Genomic DNA, 26,940 nt, shown 5'->3' on the forward strand with positions numbered 1-26,940 from the left:
TAAATGACAGAACAAATGAGACCTCAACTCTCAACTCTTTCTCCTAGACAGTAGATTAAAAAGAGAAATGTCTCCTGCTACTGATTTTTCTCAGAGAAAAAGGCCCCAGTATCTCACATTTGTCTCCTCCTTGGGTTTCAGAACAGATCTTAACATTGCCTAACACTGTGCTCAGATTTGCCAAGATACCAAAGTCTGAAATCCGAAGTCAGATATTTCAATATGAACGCAAATATTTCTCATATAATTCTTCCAATACCAATTTATAGGAGCTATGCTATAAACATACTGTACATTTTATAGCACATTACTCTTACTGTATGGCAACAGTTGTCTTATGTATCTATTTTTATTTCCTCTGAGGAATTTTAAGTGACACAGGAGAAACAAAATGATACTTAAATGAAACATAAATATTTCAGTCTTGAAACTCTGCATGGTGCAAGCCGATGGCATGTAATCTGTTAGCTAATCAACTTGCGCACTCTTTTTGTCTAACATTTAAACTGCCTTAGTTGTTTGCAGCCTAAAATGTTTGATTGCAGTGCACAACAAGTGTTCTCTCTCTGAAAACCTCCTCTTCCCCAGCATCACTGTCTAGAATTGTTTCAAGGGGATTGTATGTATGTCTAACAATGCTACTGCAGCAGCAGCATGTCCTGCAATAAAATATTCCTCAGGGCCAGGTCAGCAGGTTGGAGGTGTGTGCGTGTGTGTGTGTGTGTGTGGGTGTGCGATCGATCGACATAAACAACCAGAAAGCAATGTGCCATGATTCCCCATTGAATGGCAACCACATCTAGGAGTAACTAAACCTACAAGCGAGGCAATCTCAATCCAAACACACATACATTTCAGCTACTGTGCATTGTGAATCATTATCAGAGCTTCAGGCATATGTACCAGTCTACAGCTGCATATCTCTAACTGTCCCTACTCTGCTATTCACTGGTCTGATGCTTCAAATAAATACAGTAAGCTGCCTCCAATATGTGTGAGTCATGTGTCCACCCAATAAAGTTATATTTAGATAAACTGTCATTTATTCCTCGCAACACTGCAATTGAGATCCTTGTATCAATATTTTCTTTATTTATGTGTCCATTTATATAATTTCCATATCATTTTAATTAATGAAAAAGCAGCTCGTTTAACTAAGCGTAAACTCCTAAACCTGCATTTCTCAGTTTTGTCAGAGCCACTTCTATGAGGCACTGTACTGGACAAAAGTGTAGCGAACCATGTGAGAGAAAGTGAATTTGTGGGATCAGTTTCAATCTCTCTCACACGGTTCGCTACACTTTTGGATACACTGGGTCTCTCTACGCATTTGACACCATTTCACACTCTCACGCAAACACATTTTTGTGTACCAGTTCATTATATTTGTTCCTTTATATATATATATATATATTATCATTAATATTATTATTATTATATCTTTTTTTTTATTAAACAGTAACATTATTCAGAAACTGTTTTGAGCCATAACAATTGCAATCCAATTATGATATCAGGATGCAATATATCCAGGGTATCAAGATGTACATCGCATCATGAGGTAGTTAGCCCATTTCTTTGGTTGTTTTTTTTTTTCTCTTTTTCTTTTTTTCGGAACTATTTTTCTCATTCATTTTTTTTTTTTTTTTTCATAGGGATTGCATAAAAACCAACCAGCTCCAAGGTGAATCATAACATACAAACTTTGATATGAAGTGACAAAGTATTTTAAAATGGGACAAAAAGACTAAGGTACAAGTCTGTATACTTATCATCTTCCATGAGGAAAGAAACTACAATCCCATTAAGCATTGTATATATATATATATATATATATATAGAACAATACCTATTTAATAAACAACTTAAAATCAATAGCTTTCTATAAGTATTGACCTGTTTCAGTGACGTCACTTATAACAATATGAAGAAAAACATCAAAAATTGCTTTTGATCCATGCCAAGTCCCAGGAAAAGTTCATACAGGTCTGAAGAGAGCACAAATATATTTCATCCACGATTCATCTCCGTACTCTGGCGAGTCTGATGTGACCGGTACATCACCATAAACATCTCTCATTCAGAAGTTACAAATATTTTTGTGTTGTTTTCTGCTCCGATTTGGTCACAATATTACAAACCGTATCCCGTCTGTATAAATGTGAGCTGCTTTTAACTGAAGAATACAAAGAAAGCAACTGATGCATACAGTATTAGTGTATATGACTAATATGTTTACACTGTAGTCTGGTGGTGTGAATAAAGTCTGTGCTTCATAACCGTATGATATGTTGTTTATTGATTAACTTTAGTATATATATATACATTAAACATATACTACATAGTGAAATTATAGTGCTTTTCTGTTTGACTATGAATTACGCTATTAAGTTCAGTTCTACGTGATGTTTAGTTGATGGGTCATATGAAGCCAAAACAACATGTCACCATGCCAGCGTCCCCTTCAGCTACCTCTCTGGTCCATTGAAAGGCTGTACATAATGATAGAACCCAACAGCAGTTCTCTGCTACATCTAAGTATGTTCTGCGAACAGCTGTGACATCCACGCATAAGAGAATGCCATTCTCTCCACCTTTTTTCCACCTTCTTTATCACTGTCTCTTCAGAGTGCCTTTGCATAGTGCTCCACACAAAGCTATCAAAGAGCTCTTTCTGTGAAACGGTTTATGAAAATAAAACAATGGCAGTTACAGAGTGATATGATATGCCTTGAGGGACATGAACATTTGGGTTCTTTTTTTTTTTTTTAGCTCTGCTGGAAAACGAGCCCACGACTTTCAGTCCCTGAGCATATTACATAATCAACTCCAGCCCTAACCACCACCAGATGTTAGCCATGTAATCTTGCTCGCTCGCGTCCAATTGAGACGCTTTTCCAGCTTGTACGATCTCTTTCACTTACACACACACACATGTGAGCTTGTGTGTGCACATTTGTGTCTCTAAGGATGGGTGTGGAAGGGATGTTGCATGCTGATTGGCTAAGAAGTGACACATGGTGACCTCAGCCAATCAGGGACCAGCGTAGCAGAACATTCACATTTAAATGTGAATGTGGTGCTTTTATCATGCTGGGCGAACAGGGTTTGTGTGTGTGTGTGTGTGTGTGTGTGTGTGTGTGTGTGTGTGTGTGTGTGTGTGTGTGTGTCTTACACAGGTCAGTATCCTGAAGAAAAAAAAGAGGTAGATAGACATTTAAAGAAAGGTACAAAATGGGGTACAAACTGAATTACCAGTTTATGGCAATGTTGATCATGTCTTTCTTTTTTCCTCCATTTTAATTCTCTCTACTTTCCTGTTGATGTTTCCAGATGCTTTACATCTGACGTGCACATGCTCCATCAAGTATTTTGGTGTAGTGATTTTGCACTATGGAATGATGTTTTAAGTAGTATTTTAATTATCACATGACCTCACCAGGGATAGCTAAAAATATAGATTTATCGATTAATCGCTATCCTTGAGCAATTTTTAAAATCCCAAGATCCATCTTTAACTTTCTTTAAAGTTTACGTTAGCTTGGTTGTGTTGATTATTATACATGTTAAATAAATAGCAATTGAACCACATGGTTTGGACCATGTTCCTTTTAAACATATTTCAAAAGTAATATGGTACAAATATACGTTTGTTGCTTTTTCATATTTTTAATGCACCCAGTCAGAAGGTTCCCTATAGGCGATAAATTACAGCAAAATGTAAGCAAAATGAATATTATAACTGAAATATACCCAAATGAATCGGAATTAAATCAGACTGTTTCAGAATCGAATAGAAAGCTTGTGAATCAGAACTGAATCAAATTAGGAAATCTGTATTGATACCCAGCCCGTGTCCTCACTATGTTGTGTATTTAATTCAGCGAGTGCAGTCTAGTTATTCCAGAAACAACTATAGTTATTTGCATTTTTAATTCAAGTATGTGTAAAAAATGTCCCAATTTTGCCAGTCCAAATAATAATACGATATTACTTCAGATAGGGACTTTTGTTACAGCATCTGCCAAGTGAAGCGCCAGTGGAAGATTAAGTCGATGGTATCTAGTGGTCGACCAATATATTGCAAAGGCCGAAAAATCTGACAATATTTGGCATTTTTAAATGATCGCCATTGGTCAAAAAAGTTTTGTATATGGCCAATTAGTTTTCTTTGCAGGCCGTGGTGGCAACAAGAATCACCTGCTTGCATGTGACGGAGCTGTCAGAGACAAATAAATGACCAATCAGTTCATATTTTTCCTGCGTGCCATTGCGTTACCACAATTCTAGACTGGTGTGCAACAAAGTCTCATTCAGACAGTATAGTACAGTACAGTAATCATTCAAAGTTAAAAGTGTTTGTGTGAATAAATATAATGCAAAATAAAAGTTACTTACATTTTTTTGCAATTTTATGTACTTGTTATTTACCATCATATTAAGTTGTGTGATATCATACATATCACCATTATATTGGCCATCCTGCTCTCAAGATATTGGCAAAAAAACAGAGAACATATCAGTCGATCATTTCTAACACAGTGTGTTCTGGTTGTGTACTGCATATTTTGGAAAATGTAGTAGGCCAGCTAGGCATTTGGTGATTTCAGAAAATGTCAATACTGTCCACAGTATACATACTGCAAAAACTAGTGAAATAGTGGTAAACCATTTCGAGCATACCCAAAGTCTGTATTTTCAGAGGGCAGCAGTATAGAGACAACACACATACTCACTCAGACACAGCCTAAGGGTAGGTAGAGACAGAATCGTTCCATTTTGCCCTTAAAAGCATAGAGAGGCCTGCGAGCCTGCAGTAGATCAAGCGTTGCAATAAAACAGTCAGACCTACTTTCGCACACTTTAACTGAGCCTCCGTACACACACACAAAATTCTATAACCCTTTATAACACACATATTTATCTTTCTCTCATTACTCTATCATCATAGTCCCCACAGCAAAGTCTCCTGCATTCTTATATAACTAATCTGTTTTATGAGACAATGGGAGAGAATGGGAACGATAGGGGGAGGAAATATGGCACACGCACTTTGGTGTAAATCTTAACTGTTCTCTCCTTCACATCAGAATGCATTTTCTGGTCAGAGTCAAGGTGGCTTTGACAGCGCTCTCCCAACAATCTCTTCGTATGTAATGGCCTACTTTCCGACTGAATGAGAGAGAGGTAGAGAGCGCAAGGTGGGATTGGTGTCATACATGGCTACAGTTGCTTGAGCTTTGGAGGGACGTCAGTATCGTAACTATCCAGAGGAGATGAGGCCTGTCTTTTAGCCTGGCTCAGAGCTCTGTCGCTGTGCCTTCGCCATCTCCTGGCACGGAGCCCCGCAAGGCTGTTTGCCCATCTGGGACACTGGCTGAAGGGTTTGGGGGCTTTATGGCAAGGTTGATGGACTGATGTGGTCATGGGCAGAGCGTGCCAGGGTCACTTTGATGGGACTGGACAAGCAATCCATGAGTATCGAGATTCAATAGCATACAAATTTTATAAGCAAAGTGGGCCAGACCTTTTCTGGCCAAGAACTACCCACTTAGACAAGAAGGGGCCGTCTGATTGACATGTAAAGTAACTAACAACAGTAGACTTTTTTAACATGATGTTTTAGGTGCATGAAATAAGATATATCCCTAAGAATGAAGCAGAATACACAGGTGTGCTATGTGCATATCCACATATGTATGCCTCAGCCACAAATCTTGAATTTTTTTTAAAGATTTAATGGCATGATCCTTATAAACTGGCAAATTCAGAGACTTGTTCCTTGGAAACTAGGGTTGGGAACCTTTTCTTATTCAAAACCAGTTAATATAAATACAAAATACCAGAATCAAATAATTTCCATGACTTTCAGTTCCATTAACGGTTCAGTATGTCAAAATACTTTTGGCAAGTGTTTCCTGCGCAACATTTCAGTGGCACTGCAACACCACTATTGAATCAGTAGGATGAAACACAGAGAGCAACCAGTGTGTCCGATTCCTGAATGAATGACTCTTATGAGTGGCTTCTTTTGAATCTACAGTGGGAAACATGCAGCGCAACCAGTATAGTCCTATTCCCGAACAATGCTGATTCTTTTGAATCTACAGCACAAAACATTCACCGGTACCAGTGTAGTCCAATTCCTGAACGAATGACTCTTACAAGATGGTTCTTTTGAATCTAAGGCATGAAACAGACTGGTGACCATTGTAATCCAATTCCCAAACGAATGACTCATCGTTAATGGAACCGGAAAGAAACCGGAATCATTAAATCCCATACAATTCCCATCCATATTGGAAACACTGATTGTAGCAGCCTGGTCCCTTGTAAACATGACTTTGTTTTTTGAGACTCTGATAAAAACCTGTACAAAAGCTCAGAAATAGCGTAAAGCCAAAAGCTCTTGGCATTTTTGTGAGCAATGCTCATCAGACAGTCAGCAAATGGTCTGTGGGTTTGCCGTCTGAGGCTATTCGCATATTGCCGATCAGAAAAAGGACAAACCCACATCCAAGGAATCCACACTAACACATTTACACACAGGTGTGAGGTGTGGATTAGTGTGTTAGAACACAAGAGCCGAGCTGGAACGCTTTTGCTGAGGGCTGCCAGTTTCTTGAGTCCCTGTGTGAGTGTGTGCGTTTGAACGACTTTTAGCGCAGTGATGGCTGCCTTTTAAACAGGCAGCAAAAATAAGTCCTCAAATGTTCTCCATAATCCCACATTTTGCTCCCTCTAGCTGCAAATAATGAGCTCTCCTTCTGAAGAGCCCAATCAAACAAGTGAAACATTTGAGAGAGAGAGAGAGACAGAAAGAAAGAAAAAGAAAGAAAGAAAGAAAGACAAGACACCATGGGCATGAAAGGAAGCAGAAAGAGGATGCAGATTATGGAACGCTACAGAAGGAAGAGTAATCGATGAAATCGATGGAGTGAACGAGAGGAGTGCAAGGAAAAGGCAGGAAAGACAGAGGGAATAGGTCCGCAGAGACTCATTGAGGTAAGCCTTGACTTTGGCAAATGCAGCCACGCAGATGGAGTGAATAAATATTGGACAGGGATCTCACATCACTTACAGAGAGAAACAGGGAGAGAACGTGGGATGGGATGGTGGAAAAGAGAATAATCAAGTGGGAAAACAAAAGAACCATGCAATGCAAAAGACACCAATGCACAGTGGCAAGTCCAGATTGCCAAATCAAAAGTAATGAACAATTGTGATCATGTTTGACTGTTCGACTGTAACACTAATAGTGCCTGAAAGTATTTGCTATACATTTCCGATTTGCACTAAATAGCATAATAAAATAAAAGTGATTTATTTTTATTTTTTTCAGTTTCATATCATGCCTAATACTCCTTAACTGTGGTAAAATGGCTGTGACGCATGGCCTCTCATGGCTTATTCCATAATGTATTGGTGACAACAGCAATATGAAAAAACGGCAATAAGAAAAATGCCAATGTTCAACAAAATTAGATTAGTTAATAAGAATAATTCTCAACAAGATTTCTGTGTGCCGCTTGCCCCTGTTCTACAGGGTTCCCACCATTTCCAACCAATTCATTTTCATAACTTTTCAGTGACCATTCCAGGCATTTGTGACTACTAGATACAGATTTTTAAAAATCATTTTGATTCAGATTGACTTTTTGTTAACCATTTCACAAATTCATTGAAAGAAATGTCAAAATCTCAGACTCAAAAGAATGGTCACTAATCGGACATCACTACGGCTTGCAATCAAGTTTTACTCTACGCAACCGGACATCTAGCTCATGAAATACTTAAGAGCAGAAAAAAAAAAAAATGATTAAATGTATATAAACAATATAAATGTATTCATTTAAATGACTATTCCAGGCCTGAAGAATACATTTTCCTGGTTTTCCATGACCGTGGGAACCCTGTTGCTAGGTGGTTGCTAGGGTGTTCTGAGTGGTAACTTCCTGGCCCAAGTTAAAAGTGCCAACAAGTTTCTATGATAGTTAGGTCTTTAGTTATGGTTTGGGTCCCTCTTTCAATTTAAGTGTATGTATTTTATGTTTATTTATTTTGCCATTTTATCATCTAAGGTCATGTCCATAGCACAAACCACGTGGGATGAGTAGCGTGCAAAAAGCCTAACTGTAGATCTGGAGCATAGACATTATTCACATTAGCACCACATTTGATTTCTGGCGTGACTGAAAACGAGGCTGTGAAAAGCTTCTAGATCACATCTGATTTTCCACAAATCCCGTCAAACTTTAAAGATGGTGCTACTGTGAATAAAGTCCATTAATATAGAATTCAAATGATGTGCGGATACGTGTGTGTGTTTATTGGTTATTTTACACCGACTTATAGTGTGTCAACATTGAACTGACAAGAAACATCACAGGTCTCTCCTAAGCAAATGAAGCAATCTTTTTTTTCTTTCTGCATGGCCAATAAACACATCTGTTTCCAGTCTAAACTGTGTCAAGCCATTTATGTGTGTGTGAGAGAGAGACAGAAAGGAAGAGAGAGATTTCAATGGCTCCAAGGCCACAGGGGAGGATGTTGTTCGTGAGATATAAAGAACTCTAGACAAACACTTCTGCCTTGACTGTAGTCAGCTTTTCAGTGCCTGAAAGCCATCATCACGAGTGTGCGCGTGACCACTGAGAAAAGAGAGATGGGACGTTTGCCTTTGAGTGAAATCAGAGCGAGTAGCGCATAAAAGATGAAGAAACTGAGTAAATAAGAGAAATGAAGAATCGACAAGGTAGACGGCAAATATCGAAATAAGCAATCTTGTCCTTAGTCTGGATGTGTCAAGTAAGGAATAACTGATCACGGTCAGTTGAATTATTGAAAAATAATGCACACCCTAGGTGGTAATGAGGCCATCATCAATTATTCTGCCTATACCATGATTACAAGACATTTTTCAGGTTTTTTTATTTCAAGACATTTTCAGGATTTTGTCCAAAATATTCTGACACCCCACATGGCTCATACCTTTATTTTCTTTCCTAATGAGATAACTAAAAAATGCTAAATGTGAATTGGGAGATAGTGCGTGTGTGATTACCTGTGTCTGCCAAAGCTCTCGTCAGCTGTGTTCGTCAGTAACATCGCTTCAAGTTGCCAAGCTGTTTGCTTAACTACACTTCTCAGTAGCAAGGTCGTAGCATTGTTATACTTGCATGTCGCCTTTCAGTTGCAAATCTATTGTATTGATTTAGTCACGGGGGTGCACTTACATCAAGGTTCTGTGTCTTGCTAGCGAGTGTCTATGTGTGGCCATATGTATGTGTGTGAATGTTGGTGAGACCGGGTGATCGAGCGAATTAGATCGCAATGGTGCTTTCCAAAGAAATTAAAATAAATTGCGGATATTATAAAAATTGTTTGTCATTCTTATCCGATTTGTTTGTCCAATCAATGTCTTTGTTTTGTTTGTTTATTTTGCTTTGGCAGCCTTTACAGCTCTGTTAAATAAATGAAATAATTTGGAGAAGTGACATGGAACTGTTATGCCGTCATGAGTGATGCAGTACCTCTCCCACATACAAATACATTTTGACCCTGAAACACACAATACAACTGTACAGGGCAAAAAAGAAAGAAAAAAAAAAGAACTTGGGCTTTGAGTTTGGAAAGTCAGTGTCTCTGATATTCATACCACTATACACATGCTCAATTAAGTAAAAGTTAACTTGGAGGTTCAACTGATTTGTTTGGGTCATTTTGTGCGTGTGTGTGTGTGTGTGTGTGTGTGTGTGTGTGTGTGTTTGTGTGCGCTCTAACCAGTGGCTCACCAACAGGTTGCTCCTTACACTAGTTAAATCATCCCTTTATCTTCCAGCAATTTCTGGAATGAAACTGTCTTCTGTATGAGCTGGAGGCATTCCTCTCCTCTTTCCTGTCTTCCTTCCATTTTGTTTATATCTTGTGATCTAGGTTAATAGCAGATGTGAGGAACCACTCAGGCAGGTCAAGGGTCAAAGGTTACAGATTTCCCACAGTGTGTGAACATAACTTTTGGTAAAAATGACTTGTCTGCTGAAGATGGAAAACTCAACCAAATGAGAACATACAGCTATTAAGATTTTTCAATGCATTTTGTCAACACTGAATGGCCATTTTAATGTAACTGGTGAGTATTGACTTGTACTCTTAAAGTGACAGTAATTCTGTCATCACTTGCAAACGTTTGTGATTTTCTTTCTACCGTGGAACTCAAAAGGAGATGTTAGGGAGAATGTAAAAATGACAATGCATGGTGACTGGAACTAACATTATGCCTAACATCTCCTTTTGTGTTCTACAGAAGAGAGAATTCACACAGGCTTTAAATATCATTTATTGGGTGAACTGCTCTTCAACTACCGGTTAAAGTCTTTGTTAAAGGTATCTGCCAAGAACAACAACATAAATGTAAGTCAGAACATGATTGCATCACATCTTGCTGAGAAAAAAGTTACTGAAGCAGAGGACCATAATTAGGCTATATACTTTAAAAATCATTCCATCTGAATAAAACTAGAGGTAAGAATTGTAACCCCCGTGAGATTTAGGTAAGATTGTTGTAAATGTACAGATGTTTTAGTAAATTTTACCCCCAAAGCCCTTCAAAAGTCCCCAGTAAACACACACATGACAAGGTGAACATGAATGATTCTAAGGTCATTTTAAGCTTACGGGAAACACTGTCAATGCAATTTTTTAAACCTAAATGATAGTCTAATTTATCTTTTTATTCATAGGAAAGTACCTTGTTCAATTCCTTCTGGGCACTTTTTTAAATATCCAACCACTTTTGCATTCATTTATTTTTTCAACTGCCAGACAAAAAGATATGTGGAAAAAAATACCTACTCGTATCTCGAAAACGCCCCAGTTACTGTACGAATTCAATTTATTGACTAGCTGTCCGTTCTGTGTGTGCGCTGAAAAAACCCACAGTCCTGTGTTTGTACACAGCCCTGGCTCTGTAAATGGGAAAATAATCAAAGTGGATCGGGCCGATCCACACAACACTATTGCGTGTGCATGGGGGTCGGAGCTTCTGAAGGAGCACTGAAGGGAGGGGTGTGTTTGTTTGGCTGTTGAGTTCAATTATCAACAGTCTTTCTCAGGAATCGCTTACTCCACCTTTAATTGATGTGCATCTATATTCCTAAATAAATTCTATGGGAATATATTCAGTACATCAGTATATAGTTTCCATCATAGTTTATGCACGTCTCCACCTCAAGTGAGCATTCAGATGTTTTTTAGTTTGTTTGTTTGTTTGTTTGTTTGCACATTTTGGTGATCTTATTCGCTTTTTGGTGTTTCCATCCAGCATTTTTTATGCAATATACCAAAATTTACAACAAAAAAAAAATGTGGATGGAAACCCAGCTATAAAGACTTGGGCCAGTAAGCAACCACCTATCTAGCAAGTCAGTCCACTGTTGGCCATCTTTGGAATGCTCTCGAGAGGTTATTTCCAGTGATAACAGTGCAGCTCCTGTCTACTTTTATGGAGAAACACCAAAATCTAAAAAACAGTTGGTCAAGTTTACGATCAAAGAACATATTTCATAAACTGTGATTCTTTACCTCATATTACGCTTAAAACTGCAATTTTCCCACCTTGTATAGCTAATGCGCATGCACGTTCTAGAGTTGATTGACAGGTGATGTCTGTATCTAAAAGGCAATTGGCTCTTTTAACTGTAAGGCGGGACGTCCTTTCTACATCCGTTGACCATTGGGCGTTCATAGCTCCGTGGTTGAGCATTCCAATTTCTCCCATTTATTTTAATAGAATAAATAATCTCTGCTAAATAATCTCTGCAACCACTCAGAGAACCTTAGCAGCTGTGTCTCCTGTAGCTCAACTGGTAGAGCATGGTGCTAACAATGCCAAGATCGTGGTTTCAATCCCCAGGGAACACACAAACTGATAAAATGTATACCTTTAATACACTGTAAGTCACTTTGAATAAAAGTGTCTGATAAATGTTAATATAAACTGAAAAGCAATGCCCTGGTAGCCACCATAAAGGTCCTGTTATTGTGGCAGCTGGTGGGTTTTGCATGTGCTATCACAACTCACATTTTCTTAAGAAAAACTAGTTGTTTTTTTAATTTGTTCAAAATCTTGAATCGTATGTGCAAAAAAAAGACAACTAAATCCTATGTGTCGCCAGCATCCCCTCCCACTGATCCTCCAACACGGCCTCCAGTGAGATGGAAATTCAAGTTCAGTGAACCCCATACGGCCCACACTGGAATTCTGATATGCCCCCTTTGTGGTCCACACACACAATAAGAGCGTCTTTGTGTCCTGGAGGACTGCTGGAGAGTTCTCTGATCTAAAATTAAGTTAGCCTGTCAAATGACTTCAACAATGCCGAAAACCGCTGGCAGTTGAAGTGGCTTATGACAGGCAAAAACATAAACTGCACTGTTGGGGATTTAAGGGACAGGTGTTTCATATTCTCACTAAGTGTGTGTGTAATGTTTCTCTGGCAGAGAGGCGAGCGGCTTATCATGTAGTGAAGAGAGAGATTAGCAAGTATTCACTTGCTGGAACACGAGCCAGCTGGATGATGCCCATCTACCTTCTTACATACACTGTATGTGTGTGTGTACTGGAAGACTGATAGCAACACCTTGTCACAGAAGTGCTAGTCTGCGCTTCTGTTGAAACTGCTTGTCAGCCTATTCACCTACATGCCTACATGTGAGAAAAGAGGCATATATAAAGCAAGAAATAATACAAATGAATAAACCTGACAAGTGAAACAGAACAGAAAGAACTGAATAAAAACAAAAACATTCAAGAAAGACATAATATATACTTTATCACAAGGACTGTCTGATAGCAATAACACTGTATGAATGGACTAGCCTTACAAATGTGCGTGACCTATTAGGAATAGCAAAATGAAAAAGAATCATTCACATTTGTAGTATCTCATTAGGAAAGAAAATAAAAGTAAATAATTTGGACCAACTAATTCTGGTACAGGCCATTTAAAAGGCACATACAATTGTCGAGCTATCTAAATAATGTCTTCCCATTGACTAGTGTCTCAAAGACAACATAAAAAGGCATCTGCAATGCATTTAACAATCATTATGGGATGTATTATGAATATATTCTGAAATAAATACAATATTGAACGGGCATGATTTTATCATTAGGATTTTGTTGGATTGAAACATGTTAGGTTATGATATTATTGGATTGTCTTATTTTCCCCAACCCATATGGCTTTTGATTTAGATTTTTTTTGCATCGTGGTTACAGAGAGGCACTTACAATGGACGTGAATGGGGCCACTTTTTGGAGGGTTTAAAGGCAGAAATGTGAAGCTTGTAACTGTATAAAAGCACTTACATTCCACCCCTGGAGTCGCAAGTTCGAATCCAGGGCGTGCTGAGTGACTCCAGCCAGATCTCCTAAGCAACCAAATTGGCCCGGTTGCTAGGGAGGGTAGAGTCACATGGTGTATCCTCCTCGTGGTTGCGATTAGTGGTTCTCGCTCTCAATGGGGCGTGTGGTAAGTTGTGCGTGGATCACGGAGAGTAGCATGAGCCTCCACATGCTGTGAAACTCCGCGGTGTCATGCACAGCGAGCCACGTGATAATATGCGCGGATTGACGGTCTCAGAAGCGTCCTCCACCTCACGGATTGAGGTGAGTAACCGCGCCACCACGAGGACCTACTAAGTAATGGGAATTAGGCATTCCAAATTGGGAGAAAATGGGATAAAATAAAAATAAATAAATAAAGCACTTACATTAATTCTTCTGTTAAAACTTGTGTATTATTTTAAGCTGTCAAGTTGTTTAAATCGTCCTTTACCGGGATTAAAGTGTTTTCAGTGTTGCGTGGTCATGACAATGAAATTGTTTATGCCTTGTGGCTATACCTTTAAAACAGTTTGTATTTTAGTGTTTTCGAATTGGCCCCATTCACTTCCATTGTAAGTGCCTCACTGTAACTCGATTTTTGAATTTTTAAAGAAAAGAAGGGACAAGTCAAAATGTATCTTTTTAATCAACATTATGCCACAAATGATGTCAACTGAGCTTAACTTTATTTGAACCTGTAGCTACGTCCATACCAATACGTTTTCATTTGAGAACGCATTTTGGCTTTCCGTCCACACCGAGACGGCTTTTAGAGTATTTTGAAAACGCTCTCCCAAGTGGATAAATTTGAAAACGGCGTCTTCGCGTTGTAGTGAGGACAGGGAAAATGGAGATATTTAAAAACACTAACGAATTAGTTGTTATGTGATAGGGCTGCACAATACATCGTTTCAGCATCGACATCGCGATGTGCGCATCCGCAACAGTCACATCGCAGAACGTGCGATGTAGGAAGGTAAACATATATTAGTCTACAATTTTCTTTTTTTTTCAAAAGGAAAACTAGCATTATATCTGTCTGATATGATGTAATTTACTCCGATTTGTGGGTTCTTGGATACACCGAGTTTATTTATTTTATTTTTTTTAACACGGAGCTCTTTGCTGCACGTTGTTGACGTCCAGGCTCTGCTTGAGCATGACGAAATGATAAGCGAGGAACAGGCAAAAAAGACCGAAATGGAGAATTTGGTTGCAAAAAGAAATGCATTGTCAGTTCTATGGAAATATTTCGGCTACAGACAGGATGAAGTTGACCAAAAACAGGTACTTTGTCGAGAGTGCCTTGCAATTGTTGGCACAACACGAGGCAACACGACCAATTTGTTTGATCATTTAAGTTGGCACCACAAATCTTTGTATGAAGAGTGCAAAGCCAGATCTGAATGCCGTCCGAAGCAAAAAACTATTTCGGATGCCTTTGCCAGTGTTACACCACACGAGAAAGGTTCCAAACGGCAGAGAGAAATCACAGATTCAATAACATTTCACCTCACGAAAGACATGGTAAGCTACCAATTAACACGTTTACCAAAGAGGGTTTTAAAAACATGATCCGGTCACTTGACAAGCGGTATGTTATACCATCACGCAACTATTTTTTAAGTTATTTGTTTTATAAACATTTTATTTTATGTTGTATTTTTGTAAACCACTCAGTGTTGGTGTATAGCTGCTCTTTTTTTATTTTTCAAATGGTTTAAATTAAAAGATGTTTACTTTTCTATTTTCAAAAAAAGAGGTTTGTAATATAATTTGTAATGTAATAAAATGTTAAATGACATATTTTGTCATTCACATTAATTCCCTGTTGTGATAATGAAACTTCCTCAGTGTAATGCTCTGTTTTCACCTGGTTGGAGTACAATGATAAAGCCTCCTGTAATCTCCTGGATCCCTTCTAGACACACTTCTTCATTCACAAATGAGCTCTTTTATTTTAGGGTAAGCAACGTGCATTATTAATATCATAACATGTTAGATCATTGACTTTAGCCTGAACTGATAGAAGAGTATTACATGAATACAATGGAATCATGGTGAATTAAAAAGTGTATTAATTATTATCATAAAATAAACTAACCAAAATAAGTCAAAAAGTAAAAAGTCATTTTCAGTTTCTTTTTTTATTGATTATTTTTTATTTTCCATGAAGATGCAGTTCCCTACAAAATCACCCCAATCATTCTAGAATAAGTAATTCTTCTCAAATAGAGCTATTTAAGTCATCTGGTGAAGTCATCCTGTATTTTTCATATTGCAATACAATTCTGAAGGATAAGGATATCATATCGCAGAAAAACAAAATATCGCAATGTCAGTTTTTTCCAATATCATGCAGCCCTATTATGTGATGCAGTCATTGTAGAATTGCTGTCAAGCAGCGGAACATGGAATTAACGCAGGTTCACACTTAAGTTTTCTTCATCATGCGTAATAAGAGCATTTAAGCGTTTTCAAAAGTTTAGGGGCAGTTTACACAACAATGTTTCCAACTAAAAACGGAAAACATTTTATGTATTTTGGTTGTTCATTTACACGACAACTGCGTTTTGGGGCCTGAAAACGCAAACTTTTGAAAACGGGTTTCAAAGTGCAAGTTTTTGAAAACGATGCCGTTATCGTCTCCGTGTAAACATACAAAAACGCGAATCTGTGAAAATGATGACATCATGCGAACGCGTTTTACGTTTTCAGTCTATAGGCATGCGTGCGAGTACTTCAAAACAATGCGCGAGACATTCAAAACTACAGTGGCGGACTACAGGACTGTGTTTGTGCTGCTCAAGATTTTGAGTTTATTGATGCTTCTCCAGCAAAGTGTAGATTTACTGCATCACTACTATGACCAGCGATCGCCATCTTCATTGTTTGTATTCACTGCTCTGTGGAAGAATGCTTATGTGCGCAGGTGCGTAGTGTTTTTTTACAAATTGACATCGCCAACTACTGGCCTGACATGCATAATACAGCATTTTTAGTCATTTTCGCGGATCCGTGTGAACGGGGATCATTTTGACAACGTTGTCGTCTGTACGCGAAACTTTTCAAAAACACAAAGTTCCGTTTTTAGTACATCGTTGTCGTGTAAACGTACCCTCAGTGTGGACGAATAACTTCTGGAAAACGTTTGCAAATGGCAGTGTTTCGAAAACACCATTTTCAGATTTATCCCAATTAATGTGGACGTAGCCTTAAATATTTGTTCCTAATTCTGCATGAAAACACTAATTAATTGCACACAATACGCCGATGGACATTTTTTATTTATTTTTGTTAAACTAAGCTTATTACAACAGACTAATCCTAACCCAAACCTAAAATAAAACTTTTTGCATCTTTAGAAGAGAATAAAGACATGATTTAATCTTTTTATGAATATTTTGCGATGTATTTTTTCCCGCGATTTTTTTCTTATTTAGACAACTTATGAGTGAGGACGTCCTGTCAGCAAATGTGCCTCAAATGTATCTCTACGTTATAAAGACATAACACGCTACCACACATAATATCACATATAAACAGCGTTGAGTGGAATTTTGAGGGAAATGTTGAATAAAAAAAATAAAAAAAACAAGCGCCCATCAACCGTTAGGAGTTTAAGGCGAGCGGACGTAAGTGGGACAGCAGCGTCTGTGAAGAGCTCGCGCTGCTGCTGCTGCTGATAAAGCGCGTGCATCAAACTATCCTCCTGTCCTCGCGCCCTACAACATTGCGCTTTAAGTGAATTACGTGTCCTGCGCTTGCTCTAATCTGATTTCAGCAACATATGCCACGTAACAAATCCAATTTGAAACAAGCCAGATAGAGAGGGAGACAGAATGAAGAAGGGGAGTCAGTCATTGCGCATTCCGATGGTTTATAAGCAGAGACAGAGCGGCACATGTTTTCAACACTGTGCTCGAGCCATTTCAGTCACATGCCTTTTACATGCACGAGCTGACACTGCGCTGCGGATCATATGTATGCAATGTAAAGCAATGCCGCTGATATTCAGTATGCTCGTGGCCTACTTCTGTACTCCTTATGAACGACAAGAATCACCATGCATTAAAATGAATGCGGTAGGGCGTACACATACAAGAATCCAAGTTATTTTTGTTGTATGTACGGACAATCAGATGTGATACAAAGTGGCTTGCAATTGAGTACTGCCTTTGAAAACATTATTTAAGATAAGATAAGCTTCTTTATCACACGCATGGTGCTACATCGCCCATGCGCCGCAGTCCGGCAAATAACAAAACTCTCAGTCTGAGACGTCAATCGGACTGTCCGATTACGGAGTGCTACACCCAACGTGTTTATTCCCACAATGCATTTTAGTAACGGCACATTCGATGCTTTCATTTCGAATCAAAAACAACACCATCATCCCCGTTATCTGTCTGATCGCTGATAACACACCGCCGCGTGCCCTATTTTGATACACGCGCAAATATATAGCAAGGCAAAGGAAGGCACGAGAAAACAATGAAGCACTCACATCCTCTCTCCCGCACCCAACATTCGTCCCTCCGCCATAATTTCGGGGATAAAATCCAGATTGTAGGACGAAGTCATGTTCAGCCTGACCGCGTTGTGTCCCGACTGGATTTTTAACGCCCGCCTTCCGCGCGAGCTTGCCGAGTTTGGGCGCGCGAGACGGAGAGGGACAGGTGCAGCAGCGCGAGCAGCACTGACTGGACACACACACTCTCACTCACCCTGCTTTGTCACATTTTTTCCTCTCACTCATAAAAGTGTTTTTTTTTTTTTTTTTTTTTTTTTTCCTCAACAATCCCTTCAGAAAATCCCTTCTCCCGAGACAAGTAAGCGCTCCGGAGCGTCAAGCACCGGGGACAGAGAGAGACGTGGCTGCTCGCGCTGGTGCTGCTGCTGCAGGCGAGTTTTTATCCAAAGCATTCCTGTGAAACGATGGTAAGCAACCGGTCAACTCCACGTAAATGTAAGCAAACGTGAAAGCAAACGATGCTTCGAGATATCAAGGAAAAGTTTGCCGAAAATGAAAATTTTGTCACCTTTTAGTTATGCCATTCTTTTTATTTTCTTACTTTTCCCCCCCTGTTAAATTCAGATTTTGTATTATGCTGAATGTCTGAGCTACTTTTGTATGTGCAATGAAAGTGGATGGGGACTGGGCCTGTCAAGCTCCAATAATGTAAAAAAAACCCACAATAAAATTAGTCCTTGTTGTGACTAATGCACTATATTCCAAGCAGGGGCGTAAGTTTGTTTTTAAACTTGGTAGGGACATATTGCAAGGATAATATTCAAAATGTTTCTATTAAGAAAATGCAAGAAAGTCTGGTAATATAGGCAAAATAACATTAATACCTCATATAAGTCTAATTTTTTATTCCTCTGCATCACCATATGAAATATTAGCCTTTTTTTGTTTAGAATTTCTAAAGAGGAAACTAATTATGAACTGACCCTTAGGGCTGCACTGTTAGGAGGAAAAATGTGATATGCAAACTTAACTTTATTATTATCTGCAAACTTAAATTGTAATTCAGTTACTGTACTGATTACTTCGCTAGGAAATTATTCACATTACCAATGACTTACATTTCTAAAACACTTAAGAAACATTAGTTTTTCAGCTGAACAGATTTAAAATAATGTTGATTTCCACCTTGTTCATTGTCGCACATCCCTCAGCTGTCAAGGAAACACAAACAGACATCCATATGAACATGTTTTAAATGTTTTACACATAAAAAAATGTATATGTTAGAAATATGTGTAACCCAATTTAATGTACTTAAAAGAATGAAAATTCCCCTAAAAATGAAAATTCTCTTATCATTTACTCACCCTCATGCCATCCCAGATGTGCATGACTTTCTTCTGTGAAACACAGATCAATATTTAAGCCCTTTTTTTTACTATAAATTCTCCTCATGCCAAGTAGGTGGCGATATGCACAAAAATGTGAATAGCCAAAAACCAACGAAGAAGAATGTGAAAGTGAATGTGGAGATTTATAGTTTAAAAAAGGACTTAAAAATTGATCTGTTTCTCACCCTCATTTCACATATCACTTCTGAGGATACAGATTAAACCACAGGAGTCGTATGGATTATTTTATGATGCCTATGTGTGCTTTTAAGAGTTTAAAAGTTTTGGCCATGGGGCCTAGGTAGCTCAGCGAGTACTGACGCTGACTACCACCCCTGGAGTGCGAGTTCGAATACAGGGTGTGCTGAGTGACTCTAGCCAGGTCTCCTAAGCAAACAAATTGGCCTGGTTGCTAGGGAGGGTAGAGTCACATGGATTAACCTCCTCGAGGTCACTATAATGTGTTTCTCGGTCTCGGTGGGGTGCATGGTGAGTTGTGCATGGATGCTGTGGAGAACAGCATGTGCCTCCACATGCGCTACGTCTCCACGGTAACGCGCTCAACAAGTCACGTGATAAGATGCACGGATTGGTGGTCTCAGACACGGAGGCAGCTGAGATTCGTCCTCCGCCACCCGGATTGAGGCGAGTCACTACGCCACCACGAGGACTTAGAGCACATTGGGAATTGGGCATTCCAAATTGGGGAGAAAAAAAAGTTTTGGTCACAATTCACTTGCATTGTATGGATCTACAGAGCTGAAATATTCTTCTAAAAATCTTTGTTTGTGTTCTGCAGAAGAAAGTAATACACATCCCTAAAAAGTGGAGTCATTCAGGTTCCTGGGCTCTACCATCACACAGGACCTGAAGTGGGAGACCCACATTGACTCCATCTGAAAAAGACCCAGCAGAGGTTGTACTTCCTTCGCCAGCTGAGGAAGTTCAACCTGTCACAGGCTCTGCTGATACAGTTCTACTCAGCAGTCATTGAGTCTGTCCTCTGCACTTCAATAACTGTCTGGTTTGGTTCAGCTACAAAATCAGACATCAGAAGACTACAAAGGACAGTTCGGACTGCTGAGAGGATTATTGGTTGCCCCCTTTTTTTTTTAAATATTCTATTTTTTATTATCTCTGTCTTGTTGTTGTATTGTTTGTGCACTGGAAGCTTCTGTCACCAAGACAAATTCCTTGTATGTGGAAGCGTACTTGGCAATAAAGCTCATTCTGATTCGGATTCTGATCTGGGATGGCATGAGGGTCAGTGAAAGATGAGAGACTACATTTTTGGGTGAACTTTTCTTTTTAAAGTCAGTTACTTTAATCTGAAAATTAAGAAATTTAAATGTCATATATTATACTACTTTTTTCTGCAAAAAGTGATTATATTACAGTTACTAATTATCAGATTACACCTAAGACTGATGTCAACATAATTCTTTTTTAATCCAACTGTGAATGCAAATGAGATTTCAGAGCTTTAGCGGAAAGACCTGCATGAAGTTTTCTCATTTTGTGTTTCATGGAGAAAAAAACAAACAGTATACAGGCTTGGAACAACATGAAGGTGAGTAAATGATGACAGAATTAGCATTTACCAGGTTAAATATTCCTTTAATTCTTGAAATAAAATATGTATTGCAACAAAATATGTTCTGATAATCTTGAATAAGACTTACTGTGCTGGATATGGGCACCATATATGTATATATTGCTCTGGCCTAAACTAAAATCAGGTTAAGATATAGAGGAACTATCAGATATTGAAGAATTATTGCATCAACATATTTACATCAAGCAGAGTATGCAATACAAAATGTGTCCCCATTTATTGTGCTCATCTGTTCATGCGTATGAAAGAGCGCGTTTTCTTTTTGTTTTCCCCTCGCGTGCCCTCGGGGGAAGGGGGTCTAGATCTGCTGCTTTAAAGAGAACATGCAGGAACTAGGTCATGGGAAACACACTCATGCTTTATGCATATACACACAGATGATAGTGAAGAAGCAAGCACATGAATGTAGCACATGACCACATTATATAGAGTAAAATGATTTGGGGATATGCAACCTAAATTAGGAGCCATTATAAAATTGCATTGCTTTTCAGCTTATGAAATTAAATTGTCTGTGGTAGTTAGATAACTTATTCAGCCAAAAGTGTCAGAACAAAACAAAAATCCAAAATGGTCGTCCTTAAAGACCAAGTGTAATGAAAAATTTCAGACGTTGTCAAAAAGCACTTACATTAAATAAAATTGCAATAAGCAGCAACAAATCTAGGCATGGCCAAATTAAACTGGTAGAAAGAAGTTAACAACTTGTATTCTTAAACGAAACACATGTTTTTTGGGTGGGGGTGGGGAAGGTAGATAGAGAAAGAGATAAAAACAAAGGAGAACCTGTTAAAGATGGCTGATATCGGGTGAGGAAAATGACGTAATAGGGCAAAAGCATTTAGTAGGGGTGGGCGGTACATCCAAAGTCATACATATCATGGTATGAATCATTTTATATCACAGTAATAAAATAGTATCAATAGTATTTAACACAATATAGTTATATTCGCTGGAAATTTAACTAAGAAAATTGTTTATAAGTAACCAGGTGATAATGTGCTGGGGAAAAATTTATTCACAGTGGTTAATATTTAATCTGTTGTTTATCTGTCTATTTCATCTGTCTGTACACATCCTGCACTGCTAAAGTGACCCGTTTCATTCCGGGTGTATTACAATCATTTTATGTGAAAAAACAAACCTAAATGTACATTTTAGTCACCGATCACAGTCACCCGGCATCCACCATAATACATCCTGCACAAGTTTCGTTATAACACATTCTCAATCATTATGACATGGGTTAAACGTCAGCAACTCAGCGATTTTCAATTGGCTCTCGAGTGTCTTGTGACCGGTTATGATGAGCTCAAGTTCGGATGTACATCAGTGATGGGAAGATTGGATCATTTTACTGACTTGGATCTTTGAGTCTCATTCAGCAAAATGAACAAATCTTTATTCAAGTCATTTCATTCATTTCGTTCATTTGAGCAGAATTAAATTAAAATGTTACATTTTCAATAGCCAAATCCCCCCAACACATCTACTTACGCAAACTTTGATAATAGTCCCAATAAAGAAAAAATTATAATGGAGCCAAGGACAAATGAGAAACAGAAATGATTAGTTCAACTCTGAAATCTTCTTGTCAGAGTCGTTCGTTCTTTTGTCACGTGACAGCTGTATACGCTATGCACACACACAGGAAACAGAAATGATTAGTTCACCTCTCGAGTCATCTGGTCCGAGTCATTCGTTCTTTTGTCACATGACAGCATTACATGCTATACGGCTGTCACGTGACAAAAGAACGAATGACTTGGACCAAAAGAGTTGAAAGGTGAACTAATCATTTCTGTTTCCTGTACAGTGCCTATGCGGTTTTCACGTAACAAACGAACAAACGAACGGAGGTTGCGCAATGCGCATGCGCAGCCAACACAAAATGAACGAATCACTCTCTGAGACTACTCGTTCTTCTGAGTCACATAAAAGATTTGTTCATCACTAATGTAAATTTAGTTTTTGAATGAAACGTGCCGGTAGAATCAGGATGACACAGGATCAGGATGCTTTCACGGAGGGGGAGTATTTTCACTGATTAAAACCTTCAGTTTCACTCTGCTACTCACACAATGCAATCGTATGGTTTGGAATATTATCATAGTGCATTTTTAGAAATAAATTATTTTTACTTGTTACGTCTTTTATATTGCTGAGAACTGATTAGGTTTAGGCATAAATGTGCGGTTGGGTGCTTAAAAACATCTATAAATAGTGTAATGTATATCAAAGTTTATCTTTCATGTTTTATATTGCTGATAATTGGTTCGGTTTAGAAATGGGGTTGGATTAGGGGATCTAAAATATTATTACTGATTGTATAATGTAATATCACACTAATATATTTATAAGTATTATAAAACATTGAGGTTTGGCACATAAATTCAAAGATCTATAACGGACACCAAAGTTTTCTCGTTGAAAACAGTGGGGTTTCTCACCGCATCAAGAAGAGGACGCCAGGGGGCACCTTTGGCATCATCATGCAGACGCGGGCGGCTTCTGCACAAGCGTCAAAATTGGACACTTTGGGAATGAGAATGGGTTGCAACTAACCCTAGAGCTCACTCAGAGACACTTTAGATATGAGCCAAGATTTATTTAATTGATTTTACTCAAATTATGTTAATAAGCAAACTGAGCAAATATTTGCTTCTAAGAAACACCTTTCTGAATTCTGCCTAGAGCTGGACAGCAGATCATAGGTGACTCATGCACAATATACGCATACAATGAATAATGCCAATGGTCAATGTAGTTATAGTCAGTATAGTCAATATTAGTCTTTTACAACTGAAATTGCAAAAACAAAATAAGAGTACTTATATTGGCAAATATCATTACAGCAAGACTGATGGGATCAATTTATGCACCATTTGAATTAAAATAAGAAATTAATATTAAATAAAAAAGAAAATGCTAGTTCTGGACTGTTTACAAACATTTAGCCAAGTGAAGCTCAATGGACAGCATTTCTGGCATAATGTTGATACCACTAAATTTGGTATGACTCATCCCTCCTTTTCTTTAAAAAAAAAAAAAAAAAAAAAGCAGAAATCGAGGTTACAGTGAGGCACTTACAGTGGATGTGAACGGAGCCAGTTGTTGGACGGTTTAAATGCAGAAATGTGAAGCTTAGAATTTTATAAAAGCACTTACATTAATTCTTCTGTTAAAACTTGTGTATTATTTGAGCTGTGAAGTTGTTTAAATTGACATTTTTACAGTAATTTTAGAGTTTTAGGGTTTGTTGACATTACATCGTCATGGCAACAAAGTTATAAAATTAGCTATAACTTTACACAGAAAAGGTTAGTAAGTGATTTTATCACACTAAAATCATGTTAACAGACATATCCTTCATGTGGTGTAGTAGTGTCTGAAGAGGTGGGCATACTGTGAATTTAGAAATAAAAATGTATTTGATTTGATATCACGAGCAAAATGCACCACTAACAGCAGTAAAAGGCAAAAAAAAAAAAAAAAAGACATTTGATAAAGTATAATTACGGGATACAGTTGTCCAGCATCTGCAAGGAGCATTAAAAAACTAGCAGAGGTGCAATAACATGCTGTATTTTCACAAAATTTAATTGCATAAGTTAAATGTATATATATATATATATACAATTTAAAAAAAAAACGTCAGCCAACCCGATTTCAGCAGACCTAAACACCTGAGAGGCAGAAAGCCTTTCTGATTGGCTAAAAAAGTGTGGGCCACTCCCCTGACTATTTGTGTAGTTTACAAAGCCTAGGGCTGTCACAGAAATAGTTGTGATATCTCAAGACACCTATTTCAGTTATATCTGTCAGGTAGTAGGCACAATTTACCCTTGGTATTTAAAAAACGAAATATTTAAAGCACCTGTAGGCAGCTTGTTTAGTAACCTCGGAACAAGTGCTCACATCACAGGCTGCAATCTCTATCTCTTACTCTTTCATATGTCCTTCTCTCTGGGTTAAGAAGTCTCTTTGATGAAAGCACTTGAGAGCTGATATAATTCTCTCTCACAGAAGATAATGGAATTTAGCCACAAGAAGTCTCTCATTCAGTTTCTCCTCTAGCTCAATCTCTCTCTCTCTCTCTCTCTCTCTCTCTCTCTCACCTCAGGTCAAAGGTTTCCCTGTTCTCCCTTCTGCTGTTGTTATTGTTACCTTTCCTTTTTTACCTCCTTCTGTTCTTTTGTTGTCATGTTTTTTCCCCCCTCCTTCCCTCATTTTCTTGGGGGTCTTTGTCCTTTGTGTTCGCTCTTTCCCTCTCTCTTTCTCACACCTTCTTTCTCTTCCCCTTGGGTCTGGACCCAGCTGGCCTATAACATGTATTGACTGACCACGTAGGAGGAGAGCGAGGGAACACAAGAGAGAATAAGAGAGTGTGAGAGAGAGAGAGTGGAAGACAGGCCCGGCAGGCTGCAATGCACGGAGACAAAAATAGTACATGCAGGAGTTCAAACCACACAGAGAGAGAATGAGAGATGGGTGGGGGCAGGGAAGGTAGATAGAACCTGTTAAAGATGGCTGAAATCGGGTGAGGAAAATGACGTAATAGGGCAAAAGCATTTAGTAGGGGTGGGCGGTACGTCCAAAGTCATACATATCATGGTATGAATAATTTTATATTGCAGTTAACGGTATAGTATTTAACACAATATAGTTATTTTCGCTGGATATATATATTTGCCATAATTGTTTAAATACACACTAAATTAAAAGTATAGTCACAAGATGTCAACAATATGCAAGCTTGTGTAACGGTAGCCAGCTGGTCTCAAGAGGCGCACTGGCAACTGACGCTAGAGGCTGTAGCCTTTAGCCTCCTCGTTAGCACGCCCGCCTCCAATGCCAGAGATGCCGGTTCGAATCCTGCTTGGAAAGGGTCGAGTAGGACCGGTTACAGTGGTGCCATGACCCGGATGGGAGTGAGGTTTTGGGGGCTGAGTGTTACGGTAGCCAGCTAATAGGTAGCTGTGCAGTGTGTGTAAACTTCACTCCCCTGGTCTCAAGAGGTGCGCTAGCGACTGACGCTAGAGGCTGTAGCCTTTAGCCTCCATGTTAGCGCGCCCGCCTCCCATGCCGGTAACAGGTTTTTTGTGGAAAAAAAAAAAGCGTTTACCGGCATTGCGTTGTTATGGCATTAAAGTTGTAATATTGGTGAAACCTTACACTGATAAGGTTAGTACGCAATATCATCACACTAAAATCATGTTAACACATATAATGTTTACATTGTGTGACTATACTGTTGAAACTATGTGTATTTTAACATTTATGGACTGGTTTCATTCACTTCCATTTTGCTTTTTTTTGTTAAATAGACAAGGGACAATCGATTTAAAAAAAAATAATTTTTTTATGGTTATCAACATTATGCCACAAATGCTTTTGAATTCAAATTCAGCTTAATTAGTATCGAACCTGTAACATCCCGTTAAGGTGGCAAGTTGCGATGTTGCTCGGTAATCGTAAATAACCAAACCAACTTTTACCTAACAACACCCCTTTAATAACAAGTTCTTCCTCATGTTGACTTGCTGGGAAACATTCCATGTATTTTTGCATTCCTCCATGTTTCTTTGTTAGTCTCATGTGTAAATAACGTAATAGATGCACAAATGTAAATGTATGAATGGTATATCAAAATGTGAACCAACATGCTGTTAAACAGAATCTGTACTGACACATTTCAACCGTCGCACAGCATATACCGTCATACTGCCCAGTCCTAGCTTGTAGCCGTATCCATGTGTGTGTGTGCACCTTAGGGATGGACACGTACACGCACAGACGGGCTGTCAGCAGTCTGTCAGATGAGTCTGTTTGGGCTCATGAATAGTTGATTAGCTCTTGGATTATGTAAAACAGTGAGCATGCTCATTTGGATGAAAGCACAACCACACACACACACACACACACACACACACACACACACACATACTTTCAGTTATGGTATGCTACTTACTGTACATACTTTGCTTTGAGGTAATACACTGTTCTCAGATAAGAGCCCAGACACACACACACACATATGTTCATATGTTCAGTACATACTGATGTACTG

At 38.5% G+C, this 26,940-nt stretch overlaps 1 protein-coding gene across 25 annotated transcripts in view; it reads right to left on the reverse strand.

The window, feature by feature from the left end:
- The window catches only part of LOC127436814 (CUGBP Elav-like family member 2), a 226,935-nt gene that overhangs the window by 93,881 nt on the left and 106,114 nt on the right, over positions 1-26,940 (reverse strand). Inside the window, exon 2 of one of the 25 annotated variants that reach the window (XM_051691234.1) lies at positions 12,642-12,706. The exons of 21 other annotated variants lie outside the window; for them this stretch is intronic. Coding sequence is in view for 3 of the 4 variants with exons in the window: in XM_051691224.1 (XP_051547184.1) it covers positions 17,898-17,974 (77 nt within the window). In the remaining variant the exon portion in view is untranslated. Of the gene's footprint in view, positions 1-12,641; positions 12,707-17,897; positions 18,062-26,940 lie in introns of those variants that run through there. 3 more of the 25 variants (XM_051691224.1, XM_051691240.1, XM_051691242.1) reach the window with 3 other exon arrangements.

This window comes from Myxocyprinus asiaticus, chromosome 47 (assembly GCF_019703515.2).
Source record: "Myxocyprinus asiaticus isolate MX2 ecotype Aquarium Trade chromosome 47, UBuf_Myxa_2, whole genome shotgun sequence".
NCBI lineage: Eukaryota > Metazoa > Chordata > Actinopteri > Cypriniformes > Catostomidae > Myxocyprinus > Myxocyprinus asiaticus.